At 45.2% G+C, this 22,253-nt stretch overlaps 1 protein-coding gene across 1 annotated transcript in view; it reads left to right on the forward strand.

The window, feature by feature from the left end:
• The window catches only part of LOC149306648 (substance-P receptor-like), a 33,063-nt gene extending 12,244 nt beyond the window's left edge, over positions 1–20,819 (forward strand). Inside the window, exons 2-5 of the mRNA XM_089538110.1 lie at positions 3,928–4,122; positions 16,459–16,609; positions 16,969–17,165; positions 17,921–20,819. Of these exons, the coding sequence (XP_089394236.1) occupies positions 3,928–4,122; positions 16,459–16,609; positions 16,969–17,165; positions 17,921–18,212 (835 nt within the window). The 3' untranslated portion in view covers positions 18,213–20,819. The remainder of the gene's footprint in view (positions 1–3,927; positions 4,123–16,458; positions 16,610–16,968; positions 17,166–17,920) is intronic.
• The last annotated feature ends 1,434 nt before the right edge of the window (positions 20,820–22,253 follow it).

Consider the following 22,253-nt stretch of genomic DNA (forward strand, 5'->3'; position numbering starts at 1 on the left):
CCTGACCTCTCTCCTCCAGAAGAAGAGGATGCTTTACAAACAAAAGGACATAGTTTACTTTCCCAGCTCCGACTGGTAATCCGCTGCCACTATATCCTAAAATATCCCTTCCTTTGCTGCTTTGACAAAGCCCCAGAGAGCCAGGCCAAATAAACAGGTGTGGCTGAACAAATAAATTATATCAAACAATGTGTAACGTCAACAAACTGACTGAAACCGTGTTCCTGTATATGCATGGCTCCCGTTTCTCATTCTTTATACGTCTCAAGAAATTGCTTTGGAGACATCCCTACTCCAAATCTGTGCCTATTCTGCCCTGGATGTGGGAACCATGTGCCCCTTGGGCCAGAGGTGACCCTTTGGGGGACCTGGTGTGGCCATCCAGACGTCCACTGACCTCCCAAAAGCCCCTCCTGCAATTTATGGCAGCCCCAAAATGTCAATCTTGGTTGGAATAAAATGTTGAAATGCTTTCTTAATAGAGTCCATCCATGATGTGTCTCGCGATGTGTCCAAAGTACGACAGCCTCAGTTTAGTCGTCTTGGATCCCAGGGAGATTTTTGCCTCGATCTGTTCTAGGGCCCATATGTTTGTCTTTTTGGCTGTCCATGGCATCCGCAACACTCTTCCCCAGCCCCACATCCCAGATAAATTGATTTTATTCCTCTCCGCTTTCTTTATTACCCAGCTCTCACATCCGTACGTAATGATAAGGAAGGTAATGGCTTGGGTGGTTCTAACTTTGGTTCTGTGGTATATCTTTACTCTTTATGACCTTTTCTGGTTCTTTCCTGGCTGCCCTCCTCATTCTTAGCCTTCTTCTGATTTCTTGAACGCAATCTCCGTTCTGATCGATGTTTGATCCAAGGTATGGGAACTCTTTTGCTGTTTTGATTTCCTCATTGCCTGGGTTGAATCTGTGCAGATCCTCCATGGTCCTTATTTTTGTTTTCCTCATGTTCAGCAGTAAGTCTGTCTCTGCACTTTCTTCCTTGATCTTCCTTAGTAGTTGTTCTAGGTCTGTGGTTCTAGGTTTTCTGCTAGTATTATGGGGTCATGTGCATATCTAAGATGGCTGGTATTCCTTCCTCCTATTTTCACTCCTCCTCCTTCTTCGTATAATATTTCCTGCATATAAGTTGAACATATTGGGTGAAAGGACGCAGCCTTGCTTGACCCCTTTGCCAATTGGAGACTAGCCTGTTCCTCCAGTTGGCAGTTTGTCTCACATGGCAAAAGGCCCAGATAAAACAAGCTATCTAAAATGCTGAGCTTCATAGCATCAGAGTTGGAAGGGACCACAGGGGCCTTCTAACCCCCTTCTGCCATGCAGGAATACACAACCAAAGAACCCCAAAAATTGCCCATCTAGGCTCTGCTTAAAGACCTCCATCGAAGGAGACTCCGCCATCCTTTGAGGCACATTAATACCTTGGACAGCTCCTTGAAAATTTGGGCTACACATGCAACACAAAGTTGGTTAAAGTGGTGTAAAACTGCATTAATTCTGTAGTGTAGCAGCAACCTGAAGCAGAGGTTCTAAGACATGGGAGGAATATGTAATTTCAGGGTGGATGGAGCTAAGCGCCTCCCAAGAAGCACACAGACTTTGGAGCCGGTTTGCAGAAGCTGGAATACAAAAAGCAAAAGCAGAAAACAAAACGGGCGTCTTGGCTGTGTATAGGAATGATGCAGGGAGATTTATGAGGTTGTCAGATGTTGTCCTCAGGAAAAAACCCAGAGCCCAGATGTTTTGAGGTGTAGAAAACAATGGATAATTAACAAGATGGATTAGCTGTGAGCTGCTGATAAAGGGCAGAATGAGCCACAATGTCTTGATCCCAGTTTGTGTGTGTGTGTGTGTTTCTCCATTGGCTCACCACTTCCAGTGCCCGAGGCTAGCTTCTCACACAAGCGCAACGCATCACGCACACCGTGATTTTGCAAGAGCAACATGAACTCCTGTCAATCAAGCCGATGTGCTAACTTGGTTAGCAAAAGCGAGGCAAGCGTTCGGCTGAGGCTGGCCAATGTTACCGAGAAGCGTTTTCCATGTCTGTCTTGTTAAAAACATATGCTCTTGGCATCACTTCAGGGCCGGGGCAGGGAAGGACAGCTAATGGTTGCCAGAGTTGCAGCTCCTCTGCTAAATGTCTCCTCGTCTGTAAAGTAATTTTGCTGGTGCAGTTCTGCAGACCCTGGGATTTTGCTGGGATCCAGAAATCTGGACAGAGTAGGGAGGAATAAGAAGATGTGATTGCAAGAGAAGGGGGAAAAGAAGACAAGAAAAGGGTCTTGAGTGGGGTGCATGAATAATAGGGTTTTATAGAAATTAATTGATTGATTGATTGATTAATTATACAGCTGTTTTGTTTTGTTCTCTCCCAAATTCAAGGGAGTGATAAAGGGCTGGGAAGATCAAAGTCAGCTTCATTCTGGTATGACTTCTATTGCAAGCACTTCATCCCATTGGTGTCTTGCACATGTATACACTTTTCTTCAAAGCAGCTGGACGTTCAACGCACAATGTCTGTATTAGGTTCAGGTTCACAGAATGGGAGATGTATGTTCATCTTGCAGATGCATCTGGTTGTGCATTTGGCTACACATTTGGTTGTGGATTTGGCCAGGCATTTGGATAAGCAATGTTGGCATTCAACACAAGGGTCATCTAACAAGACCATTATGCCACAAGTGCATCTATACTGTAGAAATAATGCAGTTTGATACCTCTTTAAGTGCTCCAGGTTCTTCCTATGGAATCTTGGGACTTGTAGTTGTGTGAGGTCTTTAGCCTTGTCTGGATAGAGCAATGTTTTCCTGACCCAATTTTGCCACTGCTTGGCAAAATAGGGGCATACCAAGAAAATGCTATTGCGCCACCCTCCAACCAGTTGCTATCACCCTCCCTCCCATATCTCTCTGTAAGACTCTGGGTAGAACTTTATGCTCTGCCAGCTTCCGATTGCATCGTAGCCTCAGATATTATTCATGGTTTCTTAATTTGCACCTATATATAGAAATCAGCAAATGCAATTTTAATGGCGCTCCTGTGTGTTCGTGGCTGGCGGTGCATAACTGACCATGCTAATGGGATAAGTCTCTTGCTCTTTCAAACCGTTGAGACACCGCTTTAACTGTCATGGCTCCATCTTCTGGGATCCTGGGATTTGTAGTTTGTTGTGGCACCAGAGCGCTCCGACAGAGAAGGTGAAATAGCTCACAAAACTAGTGAATATCTCAGTTAGTGGGAAATCTCAGATAATAGCAAATCCTACATTTCTGGTGGACATTGGTCATAGGGTTGCGCTGGAGGACCTCCAGATTCCTACAGAGACCATGTTTATTTGGAGGCGGTTAGCAAAAAATGTGGTGACTGACCCCTGGTACTTGCCTTCAGTTCTCCTTTTTAAAAATTAAGTGGAATTCCTTTATCACATCTGATATTATTTGGTCTGAATTCTCTATGGGAAACCCTGGGTCTGAATTTAAAATATAGTGGCCCAGCTCTATGTTTCCTTTGATTTTATCTCATCATGCAGAGATAAATGGGGAAGACCTCATCCCCATTCCACTTTTAAGAAAGGCATCCTGTGGCCCTTGAGAACCTGCTGGACTACAACTAACATTATCCCCATCCTGACTGGGGCTGATGGGAGTTGCCACTGATCTCATCTCAGTAAGATGGCGAAGACAGAAAGAAGCCTTGTCTTAACTCCTTAAAAGTAGAGGTGGGTTACTTATGCTCTCCCTGCTGCTGGTCTCCAATTCCTATTATCCTTGGTAATGCTAATTGTGTTCATGGGAAGTGCAGTCCAAATATATATGAAGCGCCACAAGTTGCCCAGCTCTTGGGAGATCCATCTTATCTATTCCAGTGTCTTGCTGCTTCATTTTGCCCCTCTCTTTCCCTCTCTTTGTTACAGATACATGGCCATTATCCACCCGTTGCGACCCAGACTATCAGCAACAGCCACCAAAGTCATTATCTTCATCATCTGGGCCTTCGCTTTGCTGTTGTCGTTTCCGCAAGGCTACTATGCGACGACAGCCGACCTGCCCGGGCGCGTCGTATGCTTCGTGGAATGGCCAGAAAACACCACCAAGGTCTATGAAATAACGTGAGTCTGGGTTTTTTAATAGTCAGTGCATTGTAGTATTGTGAGATATTTCACCTTCCCCATCAGAGAGTTGCAGTTCTCAGAATGCCACAGCACTGAGCCATGGCAGTGAAAGTGGTGTCAATCTGGATTACTTCTGCAGTGTGGATGCAGCCTGAGGGGTCCCTCGGGGCTTGGTTCTGTCCTCTTGATTCAGTGGGGCTATTCTACCCAGAATGAACAACAGAAACAAAACCATTATTGTTTGCAGCTCTTCAAGTGGCAATGGCCAAGATCCTGCATTGTTTCAGCGCAGCATAAATATTTGTGGAGCCATGTTGTAACAGCATTATGCAATCTCCATTCTGAATACTACTATAGTGCATTGTATCAGGAACAGTGAATGAACATAGCAGTTGCCCCATTGCACAATGTGCAATGTGAACATAATGGTCATCCCAATGCACAATGTGCAATGTGAACATAATGGTCATCCCAATGCACCATATGCAATGTGAACATAATGGTCATCCCAATGCACAATGTGCAATGTGCAGTGCACAGAGACAGTGTGCAGTATGGATTGTCACACAACTCTGGGTGCATCGTTGCACGACCGCAGTGATTTCACATGCAAAACTCTGCTCCTGTTACCACCAGTTGGATTACATTATACACTGTCCAAAAATTACACATTACACACTGTCCAAAAAACTCAGTCTGCATGCATAGTCCAATTTCCGTCAGCATCACCGGCAGGATTATGGTTGTAGTTGTGGCGTGGCTGTTGTGTGACGAAACCTGACTCTGGGAGGCCAGAATGTCCTGTCCTTCTGCATGGAGGTTAAAAAAAGAAATTGTTCCTGTAAATGCTAATTGTGTAGTAAATTGTCTCCTGTCGAATATGGCCCTTTGTCTGCTGAGGTTGGCTTGTAACCTTTGGCAGCTTAATCCAGTCCTTGGGAATCTGAATAATAATAATAATAATAATAATAATAATAATAATAATAAGCCACCAAGAGGGCAAAATAGCTCCTGTTTGCAAAGAGATGGATCTATGCTTTGCCCCTAAGGGTTGTTCTGGATCATCCGAGATGCCATCTGCTTCCATGAGTGATAACCTGTGCATGCAATGCATTTCCATACATGTCCTTTAAAGATGAGGTTGTGGTGGACAGTGAGTTCATCTCTGCAGTGACTCTTGTGTGTTTATGTGGATTCTAGGAGGCTTTTATGTTGGGTCTCTGCTGCAATGACAGCCATCAGGATCTGTAGCCAACTCTCCCGTAATGCGATTTCCCCGTCTCCTTTGAAGTCCTTCTGGGAGGAAAGATAGTTGCTTTGATTAATGCCTTCAAGCTCCTTTTGTAGTCCTTTGGCTTCAGGTAATGCTGAGTCTTTCACAGCCTTGTTTGTCGGTGTGCGTTTCCTACAGCAAGGAAGCCTTGTAGAGGAAATCTGATAGAAACATCAGAGTTATCTGTTTCTCTGTGCCATCCAAGGGATAATGTTGCTCTCTGAGCATCCTACGTTCGGAAAATTTAGGACTGCATGGGATTCTTAAAAATGGCTCTTGGTGGCTCATGACTGAATCAACCTAGATAGGATTGTGTCTTCTCTTACAGCAGTGAATGTTTTTTCACAGTCAAAGGGGGTTGCCAGACATTATCTTCTCCCTCCGGGGATGTTGCTGCAAATTCTGCGATAAGTATCTTGATGTAAAGAAAACACTCCTTCACATTTTTTCAGATGTTCCTTAGGGACATTTTCACTGGGCTAACATTGGAGCGGATGCTGACATCTCTCTTCTCTGCACTGTTGCTGCCTATGGAGGTATGCATTGATTGTGAGACACCATCCTTGCGTTGAACAGCAAAGTTGTGCAAGCCTCTGCCATGGCCATAGGCACCACATCTGCACACAATGGCTCCCACTGCACAACTCTGCTTTTGCAACCTTGAACTGTATGCAGGTGTTTCACATCAGCAAAAAATAAAGCCCAGCTACTTCCATGAGGGAAACTGTGTTGTTGTTGTGTGTCTTCAAATCATTCCAGCCTAAGGTGAACATATCATGGGGTTTTCTTAGCAAGAGAACGAACCTTGGGATTGCTGTGGATCATAAGTTGAACATTTCCTATACCTTGTTGGTGTTGGTGTTGCATGCCTTCAAATTGTTTCCTGACTTATGGTGATCCTAAGGTGAACCTATCATGGGGTTTTCTTGGCAAGATGTGTTCAGAGGAGGTTTGCTATTGCCTTCCCGAGGCTGAGAGAGTGTGACTTGTCCAAACTTACCCAGTGGGTTTCATGGCTGAGCTGGAAATCGAACCTTGGTTTCTAGAATCATAGTCTCACACACAAACAACTACACCACACAACTGCCATCAAGTCAATAATTTATGAGGACCCTATGGAGGAGAGACCTCCAAGTCATGCTACCCTCAATTGCCCTGATCTGTAGATCATCCAGGGCAACCATGGCTTCCTTGGTTGAGTCCATCCATTTGGTATATAGTCTTCCTTTTCCCCTGCTACTTCTACTTTGCCAAGCATGGCTGTCTTTTCTAATAAGTCATGTTTTCTCAAGATATGGCCAAAACACAACAGCCCCAATTGAATCATCCTGGCTTCAGAGTTCAGGCCTGCTTTTCTCTAGGGCCCATTTGTTTGCCTTTTTAGCAGTTAAGGGTATCCTCAGGCCTCTTCTCCAGCATCACGTCTCAAATGGGTTGATTTTCTTCCTATCCATTTTCTTCACCGTCCAGCTTTAGCAACCATACGTAGAAATAGGAAATACATTGGCATGGGCCAACTTAACTTTAGCATTCAATGATATGTATTTACTTCAGGGTCTTGTCTAATTACTTCAGTGCTGTCCTTCCAAGTCCTAGCTTTCTTCTGATTTCTTGACTGCAATTCCATTCTAATCAATGACTGGAAGGTATGGAAAATCTGCAACTATTTCAACTATTTCAAAGGGGGTTGGATTGGATGGTCCTTGGGGGTCTCTTCAAGTCTATGATTCTATGCTTCTAGGAATTCCACACATCCCTTGACCCCAAGATTTTCTTGCTGTAGTTTAATAATTGGAGGCCAGCATGGTTTAGGGATTTGAGCATTGGACTACGACTCTGGAGATGAGGATTTAATTCCCTAATTAGCCGTGGAAACCCATTGGTCACACTCTCTCAGCCCCAGGAACCCTATTATATGTTCCCCTTAGGAACATTGTAAGTCAGAAATGACTTGAAGGCACACAACAACCACGACAACCATTTAGTAATGGAGACATGACCAGTTCTTTGCTTTTGTTTGCTGTCTTCATCTTCTTTTCCCCTTATTGCCTCAAAGGCAATAGATGTTCTTTCTTTGTGCTTTCCTTCCTCTTTCCAAAGCATCCCATTTTGATGCACGCTGGCTTCTCTCCCGGGCAGACAATTGATGGCGATCATGATCCATCTTTCTCTGATTGGCAAACATTGCGCTCATCCCCAATCTGATTATCAGCGTTCATTTCAGCATTTTAGGGAGTCCAGGGGCTGCATTTGAAATGTTTTAGAAACCTTGCTTTTTTTATGAAGCGTGGGGATTGCACGCTTTGCAAATGTCATGTTTTCTGAATTACTTGCGGTAGTGAAGCCTGACATGAGTAAAGAGACTGACTGATGGAGACAAGGGAGTGCTGCGGCATAACTATTAAATGAATCTAATTTTTGTTGTTGCTGTTAAATAATTCATCAAGTCTATGGACATTTTCTCTAGTGAAGGAATGGGCAACCTGTGGCTTTCCAGATTCTATGGGACTTCAACACCCATCTTCCTTGTCTATTTCTAATTGTAGTCAGACAACTCCTCCTCCAGAAACTTTCCATTGGTGAAGTATTGCCTTTGCTCTTTAGCCTTCTCTGTGCTCTCAATATATATATTAACTGTTTGTTGGGTTTTATGGGGCAAAATGGGGTTGGAATGGATGACCCTTGGGGCACATTTCAACTCTATGATTCTTTGACTCTGATTTCTATCCTCTGACTGCTTCTTCTTCTTCCACAGTTGGGGTCTCCAAAGGTCTGTCCATTGCCTCTCAGTTTCCCAGTCCCTAAATCAGCGTCTGGTTTTCCTTCTCCATATGGCTCTGTTTCCCCGCACCCAGCACCGCCAGTCCCCTTTAGACTTCATTATATATATCTTCTGGTTTTGTTGGAATGCCACTGGTGTTCTTCCTCTGTTTTGTTATTATTCTAATCAGTGCCTCTTGCCTCATTGCTAGTTCCCCCGCTTTGGACGGTTCAGCGTTAAGTCTGTTGCTTTTCCCCTGTTGGGAATCTCATTTATATCGCTGTAGGAAAAAATCGTGTTGAGAGACTGTATGTACAGGAGGATTACTTGTAGAGACAAGCGCACAGAGCAAAAAGTAGCACTCCCAGCATCTGGTGGCAGTTGCCTTCCAGGTGCACAGATGCTCAGCTGTGATGGAGAAGACGCCAGCAGCATCCTTTGAGTCTTTCTGGGTCAATCTTGGATGGTATTCTCCACTTTGCAAAATTGTCTAGGGAATTACTTTGTGCAGAAATAATATAGGTGCAGGAAGCGGTAGGTTCTGTGCAAAACACACTGCCTAGAATCCTGTTGGTGCTGTACACATACAGTTGTCCTTTTGGGGCCAATGTGCAGTTCATGGTTGCATTAATATATCAACTTCTGAAAGCAATACAATTTTGTGCGGACCTACATTCTCTTGCTAGTTCTATATAGAGCTGAGCCATTGATCTATATGTTGGCTCACCCTTCCACTAGTAGGACTATCCCACAGGACTCCAGCCATCCAGTTGTGTGTTGCTGGATAGTGTGTAACACTGTGCTCATGCATTCCACCTGATTCCCTTTGAATTGCAAGAACCACCCCTGTATATTCCCTTTTGCACATAGCAACAATCGATAGGCAGGCATGCCATCAATTGCACAATGCTGGTACTCAGCAGAAGGATTGTGTAAGGCCAACCATCATGCAACAACATTAATATAGATTTATAGTTCACAAGAAGGTTGCAGAATCCTTGTGTCTTGCAGGAAATGTGTTTTCTGTGCATAACTGGCTTGTTTAGCTTTTTCTGTACATGTATGTTTGTGCCAAATTATTCCCTGGGAGTCTTCTCAAAGTGTGAATCTTCTTGCTGCTGCTGCACTGTTTTTCTCAGTGGGGCTTTCCTATGAGTCAGGAAACCCACGGTTCTCCTGAGAAATGGAGAGTAACACATCTTCTTTCCATCCCTTCTCTTGATACTCAAAGGCAGATCAAGCTCATTGCTGATGCCTTGTAGTACATCACCTGCTTGCTCCTTCATCACTTGATAGCTCTTACCTGAAGGTGAGTGAATAGCATCCGACTGATGCTCTGCAATTTAAAATTACGCGAAGTGATAGGAAGCCTGCCTGCAGCTTTTGATGGGTCATCTGATGATGCTGGTCAGTCACCAGGGATGGACCAGGGCAGCAGCACATGAGCCCTTTGGAGAGGCAAAGAGGAGGAACAGCGGAAAGAGAAACTCTGGCCATGACTCACACTTGAGACTGGATGCAATCAATCATTGCTTCCGCAGAGGGCCAGGTTAAGGAGACGCCTGCAACACGGAGGCTGCTGAGGTCACTGCAAGAAGCTTCGTTTCGGTGCATATTGATGAATGTAAACCATAATTACTGATGGGCTGATTAGCCACTCAGCTCTCCATTTGCCGGCTGATAGCAAGTATTAGATATGCTCTCTGACTCTAAGCCCAGTTTGGTGCCTTTGTGGACTGACTTGCAGAATGCTAGAAAGCCTCTTGGCTTCGTTCAGCGTCTGTAGGTGCTTGCGATTAAGGCAGAAAGCTGGCAGCAAAGTGTGCCAACTGGGCACTCGATAGAAGCCATGCGCATCACTGGTTTAGAAAACATCAATCTGTGGGAACAGATGCTTCCTTTTGGCTTTCTCTTGTTTCTTCTGCCCCTTGTGGGATCCGTGGCAGTTTATTGGGAGCAAATTACGGAGGAATTGGTGGCTGTGGTTCAAACTGGAAGGAGGTCCCCAACGCTTCAGGGATCTCTCCTGGGGAAGATGCTCTTCGGTATTTTTTATCAGTGGTGGCTTAGAAGGGAACCTTATCAAGTCTGCAGACGATGCAAAACTGGGGAATGGAGCTACATTGAAAGACAGAAACAGAATTCAGAAAGACTTTGATCAATTAGAAAATGGGGCCAAAACTAAGATTTCAGGAAATTCAAAAGAGACAAATGCACAATTGACCTGTAGATCCCTTACTGTGTGTCCAGGAAAGTTGCAACGTTCTGCAACAGTTCAAAAGTGGTTCCATGTCACTTCTTGCCACCATTTTGAGAAGGGCTACAGAGGACAACAGAGGTATCTGGGGCCAGCATAGTGTTCTTGGGTGCTTGGGGTGTTTCCACATGTTTTCATAGATTTGGAGGTTTCCAGTCTGAGTTGGGAGCAAGAATTGCACAAAGATCATGCTGATTTTTGAAATGGGGTTGGAGAGAATTGGGGTCCAGGAGTCACAAATGGGGGTCCATGCAGCCGAATGCGACTTCTTCTGTGGAGAGGCAGCTACTGCAAGATCCACTCTCCTTGACTTCTCACACTTAGTCCATTAGAACAAAACTAATTAATTCTCATCTCTTCTTATCTCTTGAGATGTCATGTCAGGGCTAATAGATTAATGAGCCATGGCACTGATGGTTATCCACGAACGACAAGGTTTCCTGCCCATTGGAGGCTGTGCGGCGGAACTATTGGGAATGGCGCGGGATTTTGAATGTGGTGCCACTGTATATTACATATTCTGTTGGGCATTCAGTTTTACATTCAGCTTCAGCTTCTGTTGCACATCCAGTTGTGTGTTCGGTTGCACAATGTTGGTTGCATGCAATGCAAGGGTTGCATCAGCGCATAACTCCACATGTTAAGGCAACCTTGATAGAGGAGCTTACAGGTTCTGGATATTCCCAGGCCCTGAGATTTCGGGGAGAAAATCTGAAACCTCAGAAAGGGCCCTGGGGATGGCATTAAGTGCTTTAGGCCATTTATCTTGCTAAGAAAACCCTGTGAGTCATTTGCCTTAGGGTTGCCATAAGTTGGAAGCAACTTAAAGGCACACAACAACAACAACAACAACAACAACACCATAGGCAAACCTATCTTTGGGTTTTCTTGTCAAGATTTGTGCAAAGGGGTTTGCCTTTTGCCTCCCTCTGAAGCTGAGAGTGTCTGACTTGTCTAAGGTCATTCAGTGGGTTTCCAAGACCCAAGCATTGATTCTAACTCTGGCCTCCAGAACCACAGTTTAATGCTCAAACCATTGCGCCATGCTGGCAATTTCTTTCCTTTTCTGCTCTGCTTACTATTCCAGAGCAGGTAGCATAGTCATCTTGGCCTCTTTAAGAGCCAGGGCCCATTTTATCACCCCATTGCTGTCACTTCCAATGAGCTTTCCTCCTCAGCCTCTACCTTCTGATGCCTTCTATTATTTTGTTATTGAATGCTGCTGCCTTTTAAAGTCTGCTTTCTCATTTTTCAAATGGAAGCCTAATCTCTCCCAATTTTATTAGCTGATCAGAGGGTTTTTGGTGCTCAAAGCCAGGGCCTCCCTGTTTTAGCACTAGCCTTGCTCCAATTAAGTTGTGTTTTTTCCCTCAGTGTTCATTTGCGAAATGAAAAGTGTGCATCTCGGTGCATCTATCATGTGCCATTTTATGAATGCCAAACGACGTGATTAAATGATGCTCTGCTATTTGCCCCCCTCTCTGTAACTCTGCAAGCTGCATAAATATACCAGTTATTAAAGATAAGGCTGCTAAAGCTTTGAACCAGATTGCCTTTCGCTCATGATGTGAGACTGAATTATGAGGCTGTAATTCCACAGGTTTTTGTTTGTTTGTAATGCTTCCTCATTGAGGACTCTTTCAGAGAGGAGAAGCTCTCTTTTCACCAAGGACTGACTCCCATCAGCAGCAACTGGTTGACTGTGAAACTGAGGGATAATGGTGAATTAATAATAATCAATGTATTATTAAATGTAGGATCGAGGTGCTTACAATCACAATAAATACCATACAGTAGTACAATAATAAAATCCAATACACAAATAAACTCTAATAAAATCATAAAAATAAAAATAAGACCCCCCTCCTCCCCTCCTTCCTTACATACACTGTATAACATAAGTTCTAATATAACAATAATGACATATAAAATAAATAATTAAAATCATTAATTAAAAACAATCAAGACAAGAAGGAGCAGATGTCTTAGATAACCAGTCAGGAGTGACCAAAGCGATGGTCAATATTGGTGGGGTGACCAAGTGATGGCTTCCATGTCAGGGAGGCAATGGCTCCACTCCATGTTTTATATAAACTCTAAAGATGCTTAATCCCCTCCAGCTGCGTTCATAGACTAAAACGTGGCATGGATTCGCTGTCCCCACTGACATGGAAGGCAACTCTCTGTCCAAATGGCAGCCGCTTCCTTCCTGCCTTTGAAGGCAGACTGTCATGGAAGATGTAGCACCATGCGCCGTGTGCGGCCGCAGATCACAGCTCTTGCAATTCCAACGCTCTTCTTGATCCCAGAGTCTCAGAAGAAACCTTGGCTCCTCTTTCCGTCCCGTTAATTGGAGCGTATTTGTGGCGTACAAAAGCGGGCGAGAGGGAGGAATTCCCCAGAGCTCCCAGGCTGCTATTATGTCTGTATAAATATTTATAGCCAGGGATATAAAGGAATCCTAACTCTACTTGGTTCCTAATCACAATCAGAAGCACAGTCCCCCCCCCATGCGCCAATGGAGATGGAGGCAGACATGTGGCGCTCCTTGGCTCAACACGAGCCATCGCTAAGCTCTAGTCCTAGTCCAATGCTCAGGCCATTTACCATGTTTATTAAATATATTTTTAAAAAGAGATTCAGAATACTTTAAAACATCAGAGAATAGCATAAACCATGAAATAATCCACAGAAAATGACTCCAAATGTGCTTTGAAGTACCTTAATTTCAGAGTGCCTTAATTTTATCATTAAAAGGAAAAAAACAACAACTAGGAATGTTTCTCATTACATTGACATAATAACCATCCCTTGTCTTCACATTGATTTTTTGCTGTCCAACTTGTTACCCGCTTGTTCCTGCTCTGAAGGCTCATTGCAAACAATTGCATCCTTTGTAACCAGTTAATTCAAGCTCTGCTCAGTACAATTGGTTCTTATCATCTGCCAAAGGCAGACAGACATAGAAATGAGAGAGAAAAGAGCCCAGGCTGAAAATAATAATAATAATAATAATAATAATAATAAGGCAGATGGCACGGAGCAGGAGTAGACCGACATGTTCACAAAAGCACAAGGAATGCCCCCAAACTGGCCGTCTGGAGCCCAGTCTGTTAGATCCTACACAGGCGGAATATTCCTCTATCAAAGCATATTAAAGAAAGGTTTTGGGGGTGTCCTAACTGTTCATATGACAATCCAAGGGTGGCTAGCTGGGGTAAACCCAGAGACCCTTTTCCGCCACCTGTTGTCTTACTCATGTCTAAGTTCCCCTTGCAAGCAGTTGGAGATGTTTTAATCCAGTGCAGAGCATCTGCCTTCTATTCAAGTTTATAGAAAGAGAGGTGGCTGTGCAGGCCCATTGCGCATGGGTATGCATGTGCATTTTGCTGCGAAATGAGTTGTGCATTTGCTACCTTGGTTCCAACGGACAGCATTACCGTTGTCACACCATTAACAAACGAGATTTGCACTACACAAGCCTGACGTTTTGCACTCTGGGATGGGAAACAAGGGAGACAATGTGAAAGAGAAAAAGGGTGCACTCCTGATTTTCAGTTGCTGTTGCTGAATCATCACCAGTAAGCTGTTGTTCCTCAGGAGCACTATAAGTCATTGGGCATGACTTGGGCACATTAAAGGTGCATGGAGAAGCAAAGTGATGTAGAGGGTTGAGAGCTAGACTACAGCCTTCCTTCAAAAGGTACTGAACTGTGAAGCTCTTTGGGCAGCCTTGTGCTGATCGTCCTCTTCCATCCTACCTACCTCACAGGGTTCTTGTGTGGCATTAGGTGGGCCCTGAGCTCCAGGGAGGAAAACGGGGAAACCGCTCTGCTAAATGAATAGCAATGAGACATCAGCATTTATTTACGTATCATTATCTCAGCTGTTCTGCAGAATCAGTTTCAGCGGCCATTGACAGATCAGATCATAAAGCACATGCGTAAAAAACAACAACACCATCGTAAAACAGCAGGAACATCCATTTAAAACACCATGAAACACAATCTAGGATGTTTCCAGCCTGGCGCATAAAGAAGGATTGCAAGGGCACTTGGAGAGGGTTCAGCAATTGGGTCTCAAGGCAGAGTTTGGTGCAAAAGTCAGAGGGCTGAGCAGATGCATCGGATGGAGCAGAATTAAGTCTGTGCAATCTCATGCTGCCAACATCTTTCTCTTGGGTAGCCTCAAAGGAGCAACAGGTTCCCCTTGCTTACTGATTCAGATAAACAGGGCAATGTTTCTGCAATTCTGTGTCTTTAAATGAATGAGAGTAGGCACAGCCACAAATGTGCTCTTGTATCCCTCTTCATTCATTTCACTGTGGCCAGCATGGCACATAGGTTTGAGCATTGGACTAGGACTCTGGGTTTGAATCCCAGCTTGGCCATAAAAGCCTAATGGGTGCCTTTGGGAAAGTCACACTTTCTCAGCCTCAAAGGATGGCAATGGCAACCCACCTCTGAAGAAACATGCCAAGAAAACCCCATGATAAGCTTTTCTAAGTTGGAAATGGTTTGAAGGTACACAACAATAACAAAGCACATTGTTGAACTATGTCCCTGGTATATAGAAAATGTTCGTAATTCCATCCTCTGCCCTACCGCCTTTGTTCGATGGGGAGGTTTTGCATTATGTAAAATATATAGAGATGTTTGCTGTCCTCACATATGATTAAAGTTTTTGAAGACGGGCAATTGCAGCCAGCAATCCTGTGCCACTGAGGTCACTCTGGGCCACTTTTCACTTTGACTGTGATTCATATAAAGGGGGGCATTGACTCTTAAAATATCTATATCCCAATCATTCCTCTGAGGAGCATGTGAGCATAAGAGCACCCAAGGCAAATGAGCCAGATAACTTGGTTGTCGATACAAAGGATTTCAGGGCTGGAAACAAACAGAACATCATTTAGTCTTCCCTTTGTGTGAAGCCAGAGAGTTAATCCTCAAGCCCTGGACACAAAGAGCCTTCCATAATTATAATAATTTAAAAGGGGGTCAGGTTGGTCCCAGAACAAAAGGGATGCAGGTTGCTTCTATTCAGTTGGAGAATGTCATCCTTTGTTGGCTCAGGTTTTGTGTGATGTTCTTGGGCAATATAGCTGTGAAGGCTTTGGTTGCAAGTAGGAGATATGAAGTGCGGTTTTTTAGGGTGCCTTCCTCTGATGTGCTGCAGGGCCAGCCAGGGTTGGAGAGCCATGTTTGGATGAGATGCTGGAATGGATTGCAGGAAAGAAATCTCTCGCCATTGGTAAAAGGCTTTCATGGGGAAGCAACCATTGATGTTCTTGTTGTTATGTGCCTTCTGGATGACTCCAGCTGACTTATTGGAAGGGTGATGGACTCTACATTTTTGGAGGTCTTCAAACCTCCAAAGGGTTTGGATGGGCATCTTTCCTTTGCATGGCAGAAAATTGGAGCAGGTGGTCCTTATGCCTCCCCTCCAACTCCAAGATATTCTATTTCTTCCATCTTGTTTTCCCTGCCAAGGAAAAACTGTAAGGAAGAAAGATAGAATGCTAGGCCTGTGAACTGAGAGCAGTAACACATACACACAAATGCACACATAATCTGGAAATGCTCCAGCTCTCATCAATTATCTCAGTTTTTCTCATCCCGGTCACAGGATTGGAACACATTCCTAGCTTAGGAGATCATTTGAACCATTGCTTCTGCTCCTCTTATGGAAAGGAGAAGCTGCAGAATAACACTTTCTCTTGCAAGATGCAAATGAGCAGCTTCATCAAGGCAGCGGGGGGGAAGTACATAATTAAAAATGCCATCACAACTTAGTGTTGCATTTGTCTTCACCCACAGCCATCAGACAAACTATTCCCACGCAAACCATTAATTTACAATACAACTGTCAAGGTAAAGTTTCAGACTCCTGGATGTGGTGAAAGCCAAAAAGAAGGGTGACCAGGGGATGCTCTGTGTGCAAAGGGACCGTGGGGTGCTAAGTTGTCTATCCTACCCCACATTGCATAAACCCAGCTGTTCCACAGCCAGAGACTTAACCCTCCTCCTCAATTCCTTCCAGGTACCACTGCTGTGTGACTCTGCTGAATTACGTTATCCCTCTCATAGTGATCGGCTATGCCTACACCGTGGTTGGCATCACGCTCTGGGCCAGCGAAATCCCAGGGGACTCCTCCGACCGCTACCATGAGCAAGTGTCTGCTAAGCGCAAGGTAAGTGGCTTCAGATGATTGGAGCTGGAGTCTGAGCTGAGAAATGGAAGGGAAAGAGCAGCATTTTCTCAGCCTAGGGCAGGTTCTAAAATGGCAATGCATGAGGAACCAGTAACATGAGAAGCATGTTGGCTGGCAACTCCTTTTTTGCTGCTGGGGTTAGGAGTGGGATGGCTTATGTTAGATGAGTATGTGCAAGCCTTCAAGTTGACTTATGGTGACCCCATGCATTTCACAGGGTTTTCTTAGGCAGCTCCTAGCAGAAAGCCCACCCTTCTGCTAGCTTTTGCCTCTTTGTTTTTGACCTTCTGGAGTCTACTTGGTAGCTGTGAACTTACAAGGCTCTCTTTCCTGGGCAGGTTGTCAAGATGATGATCGTTGTGGTCTGCACCTTTGCGATCTGCTGGCTGCCGTTCAACGTCTACTTCCTCCTGCAGTATTTCAACATAGATTGGTACCAGCAGAAGTACATCCAGCAGGTCTACCTGGCCATCTTGTGGTTGGCCATGAGCTCCACCATGTACAACCCCATCATTTATTGCTGCCTCAATGAGAGGTAAGACTCTCCAGTTCTGGGATGGGGTGCTAGGGCAGGGTCAACTGGAGCTCATGTTTGAATTATACCTAATGGGCAAGATCCTGCATCATGCATGTGGAGAGTAACATTTCACATATACTGCTGTTGAACAGCTGCTGCAGCCATGCATACACATGATAATGAGAGTCAGTGTGGCACAGTGTGCCCGCGTTTTATGCAGGCATGCCATACGCGGCTTTTAGCATATGCTGAAAGCTGCACCGGAAGAGCCCCTTGCTGCCCCGGAAGAATTAATGGGGCACACCACCATGCACCGTGTGTGTGAGCCCCATTACTTCCTATGGAGCTCCACCGTATGCTGATTTCCCCTTACGCAGAGGGATCCAGAATGAATCCCCACGTAAAGGGAAGGCTCACTGTATTAAAGTTTGAATGATGGACTATGACTCTGGAGACCAGGGTTCAAATCCCCACTCAGCCATAGAAGCCTTTGGGCAAGTCACATTCTCTCACCCTCAAAGGAAGGCGACGGAGGTACATTTCGTGTCATATTTAGCCTTCTCTGTTGGAGAGCTCTGGTGCCACAACAAACTCCAAATCCTAGAATGCTATAGCATTGATCTGCAGTTCAGATGCAATCTAAGTCCTTCCTCCTAAGGTTTGGTTCACAGAGCTTGGGCCCCTTCCATCTTAATCTGGGCCCATGTCTATTGTTTTTCTTTCAAAGAAGGGTTTTAGAGCTGCCTCTCTGTCTCCCTAATCCATCTTCTCAGGTTCCGCATGGGCTTCAAGCACGCTTTTCGGTGGTGCCCTTTCATCCACGCCGGTGAATACGAAGGACTGGAGATGAAGTCGGCCAGGTACCTCCAGACGCAGAGCAGCATGTACAAGATCAGCCGGATGGAGACCACCGTTTCCTCTGTGGTTGGCAACCTGGAGGAGGAACTCGAGGACAGAAGCAAAATTAAGCGCCTCTCAGTAGATCTGGCCTCCAACGGTTCCTCCCGCAGCGACACCAAAACGGTCTCAGAGAGCTTGAGCTTCTATTCAAACACGCTTTCCTGATCCACCTGTCCATCTGAGCAAACTGCCATGGTCAAGCGTGTGACCGGTGTATATGTCTCTAGCAAATATTCTGCTCTTCCTTTGTAACAACAGTGATGACCACCTCTTTCTCTTCTCTCCTTTCTAATTCTGGCCATTGGTGGTATCTTGCACAATGTCCTGCTGCCAGACTTTGGCCGGTCAAATGACTCCAAGAGGATGCTCAGCTTTGGTTCTAATGTTGCACACTGAGATGGATGCCTTTCCCAAGGGCCACACTTATCCCGCACCTTCTAAGAAAAGCTTCTCTTTTGCTCCAGCTGACTGTGTAAACTGGCTGCGATGTGTCTTTGCCTGGCATGGAGTTCTCTCATCTACCTGGCTTTGTGAGACAGAGGCTGTTTGGCAGGAAAAGGAACTCACCTGTGGGCTACGACCCAACTGCCTATGGATAGACAGACACCATTAATGGTCCCTCTCTTCTCTCTTGCTGTTTGCAGGAGGAGTGGCCGGGATTGGCAAAGGACCAAAAGCAAAACAAGGGTGTAGTCATCCCCCGTGGCAGAGATGGACGGATGCTGCCTTTAAATGAGATTAAGCTGAGTGGGATATGTCAAGGGAAAACAAACTTGTAAAGAGAAACGGGACATGCATGGGACTGAAGGAGAAGAGTGTGTGTGTGTGTGTGTGTGTGTGTGTGTGTGAGAGAGAGAGAGAGAGAGAGAGAGAGAGAGTATGTTGCAATCCTGCTTAACACAAGTGTAACATAAAACTACCTGTGTGTTGACACGGAGGGAGATGGTGAAGGTGACCACAGGGGTGAGGTCCAAGTGGCTAGTGGCTCCTCAGCCATCCACTTTGGCTGCCCCAAGGAAGTTCCAGCAGTTTCTGTGCAGACCTGGGGCCTTGCGCCTTGTGCTGCAGGTGGCTGGGAAACAGCTTACGTGAGAGTATAACTCTGTACACAACTTCGGTATAACTGCCAGTGCAGCCAAATTACACCACTGTCATGCTCTGAGAGTGTTCCTACAGGGTTTATCAGGTGCAATCAGCCCTCCCTTCCAGAGATAGAAGGCTGGGGATGATGCGGAAGGGGTCTCATGGCCTTCCCAAATGTCCCAGGGGCTGGGGACGCGAAAGGGCTGTGGGAGGGAGAGAACAATGGGTTTGATTAGGGCCGAACTTTCCGCAGGGGAGGCGGGACTGTTTTCTTCGCTCATTAGTGAACGCTTCTCTAACGAGGGGACAAGAGAAAATAAAAATGATTGAGTGACATGTGCAGAACACTAAAAGACTGCAGGAGCACATCCTCCTGCAAAGCCACCCTAACAGCCACGTGGCACCTGTGGGATGTGTTGTTTTGCACTCACAGTGGAAAGTGCTGTCCCACTGGCACACTCACTGACCGTTCTGAACAACAGGGGAAAGAACAGAGCACCCAGCTGCAATGTACACCGGTGGCATGGGGCTGGCACAGCTAAGCACCATCCTACCCAGGATTGTCAGGACCAAGGACAGTGACACAAAGATGAGAATGATGTCCGAAGCATGATGTGAAGGACAGAAGACTAATTTTGGACGACAGGATGCTTGAACATCTACTAGACTCCATGCCCAACATTAGACTCAAGGCCCATCTATTCCCAGTTGAGTCCAGCAGAACATGGGGGCCTATTAGCCCTCTCCTATTGAGGTTGCCCACCAGTGCATGCTCCCCAGTTGTAGAGCATTGTCAGACCAGTGAAGCATACCTTAAGGCCGGTTCCCATTTGCATATGCATCTTTTGATGGTTGCAGAATCAAATGGTGCCTTTGTGTGCAATTGGGCCGCTCCAAGGAACATTAGGGACACCTCTGTCCCCCAATAGTAATTCCATTGAAACGTGAAACATCTAGTGTTGAACCATTCATTGAGCAATGGAAATTCCACGTGTGAACGAATCCTAAAATTCAAGGGCCTTAATCCTATGAGTTACTCCTAACTAGAGTAAACCCATTGAATCAATTCCTGACTGAGGAGCCAACCCAGAGGTGAATCCCCTTGATTCCTTGGGTATCTGCTTCATTTGGGAGTAGGGTTGGGAGGCCAAGACGTCTATGGAGGACAGAAGAGTATTATTTTGAATCTTGAGGACAGAAGGACATATTTTGCCTATCTCACATTATATGTAATTTTTTGTGCATATTGTACAACTGCCAAGACCACTTTGTATGTGCCAGTGTGTTTCTACTTAAATTTTCAGCAAGGCATCTGTAAAGAAAGAATGTGTAGCTTTTGCTGTGAAATGAGGGGGAAAGGAGAGGATGGCATACTTGACCTGTACGCTGTTATTGTTCTAAATATATCTGTATACTCATACTGTTTGCAAAGTGTTGACAAGCCCAGATCAGGGATTCTAATTCAGCCGACTAATGTACAAACATTGTATGACATTTGATGGGTCAGAACCTTAAGTATGTTTTATCTTGAGAGGCCTTGAATGGTTCGGGTCTAGGAAATTAAAATAGAAGCTGGCTTTTAAAAGGAGAAAAACAGATCCCTCCCCGCACCCATCCCACCGATGCAAGGCTGCCATGTTTTCATGAATCACCTGCCCAAGAATATCAGGTAAGAATTCAACCCTAGAAGTAAATCCCTTCCCCTAAGCTAGTGAGGCTAGAATTACAAGAGGAACGGATAAGGTAAAAATACATCTAGTTAAAAGTGAGAATGGCTATGTCTCCACTGCAGAAATAATGCATGCGTTTATATTTATATTTGTGTTTATAGCTTTTATTAGGCAATGTCTTAGATTTCTCTTGAATGCCCTACATTTTATGCTGCCTTCTCCTCCTTTGCTGTTATGACATCTGGTCACCCTGGGAAGAAACAAAACAAGTCCAGCACCATGGACAGCTCAAACCCAAAGTAGATGGATCCGCTCATTGATTTTGGAGCTCCCAGCCTTTCTTTGGGTTCCCAATACGCACACCAAGTGCCTTGCCTCTCCTCCGCATGTCTTCATGCATAGAAATAGCATTTACTCCTCATTAGGAAGAGATGATTCCTATCCTGCCATGCGTCCTGCAATCATCTCTGGCTGATTATCAATTAGGTTTTGCATTAGCCAGCCTGGGTCTGCTGAAAGAAACATGATTGGGATCTCTGACAACCTTCAACGCACACCATCACTGCAATGTTGTTCACTTCTTTCTCTTGATAAGCGCATGCATCCAGGAGCATTAACACATGTAGGCTTGGGTTGTGATGGGACCCTCCTCTGGTAGGGGCGTTTAACCAGAACTGATGGAAGGCCTTTATCAAGGGTGCATTGAATCCCATTTTGGAAGAAAGGTGGGATAGAAGTGTAAATAAATAAATAGGTGCAGAATTCCTACATCGGTTGGACATGAAGTTGTTCAGAACTTGGAAGAACAGCTTGAATCAATAATATAAAAATAAATAAACAGCTTTTAAAAAGGTAATTAGCAGGGTTGGAATTCCTGCTGGGTCATGGGAATTGGTGCTCTTCTTGGGCAAGTTGCACTCTCTGGGTCTCAGAGGGAGGCCTAGGCAAAGCCCCTTGGAACAAATCTTGCCAAGAAAACCCTGGGTCATCTTAAGTTGGAAATGACTTAAAGGCACACAACAACAACAACAACAACAACAAGCAGCTCCAAGTCACCAGTGGAGGCTTCCATGGCAGTGAGAGGGTGAATCTGCCTTGGGTTATAGTCTAAAGGAGCTGCGCAAGGTGCGGACCCCATTGGGAGAGCCAGACTCACAGCTTCCACTGCAAAACAAAAGAGTATTCCATGTTCAGGAATGGATTGGCTTCATGGTGCCTATTTGTTTCTGTGAATCCAAGCCCATCCTAAGAGCTTCCAGACTGCTTTGGGGGGGGGGGGGATAAATGGATAGATTTGGGGGGACATGGATGATGGGAATGAAGCTATGAAAGTTCAGGGGCTAGGGACAAGGTTTCTGGATGGCCCCATCGTTCTCATACAGAGGGGCTCAAGGAGCCATTTCCCCTGACTGAGGCGACCATCCTTTGCACACTTACTTTGGAGAAAGCCAAA

This window comes from Sceloporus occidentalis, unplaced genomic scaffold, assembly GCF_023333645.1.
Source record: "Sceloporus occidentalis isolate IW3139 unplaced genomic scaffold, rSceOcc1.0.p SCAF_9, whole genome shotgun sequence".
NCBI classification, from domain to species: Eukaryota; Metazoa; Chordata; class Lepidosauria; order Squamata; family Phrynosomatidae; genus Sceloporus; species Sceloporus occidentalis.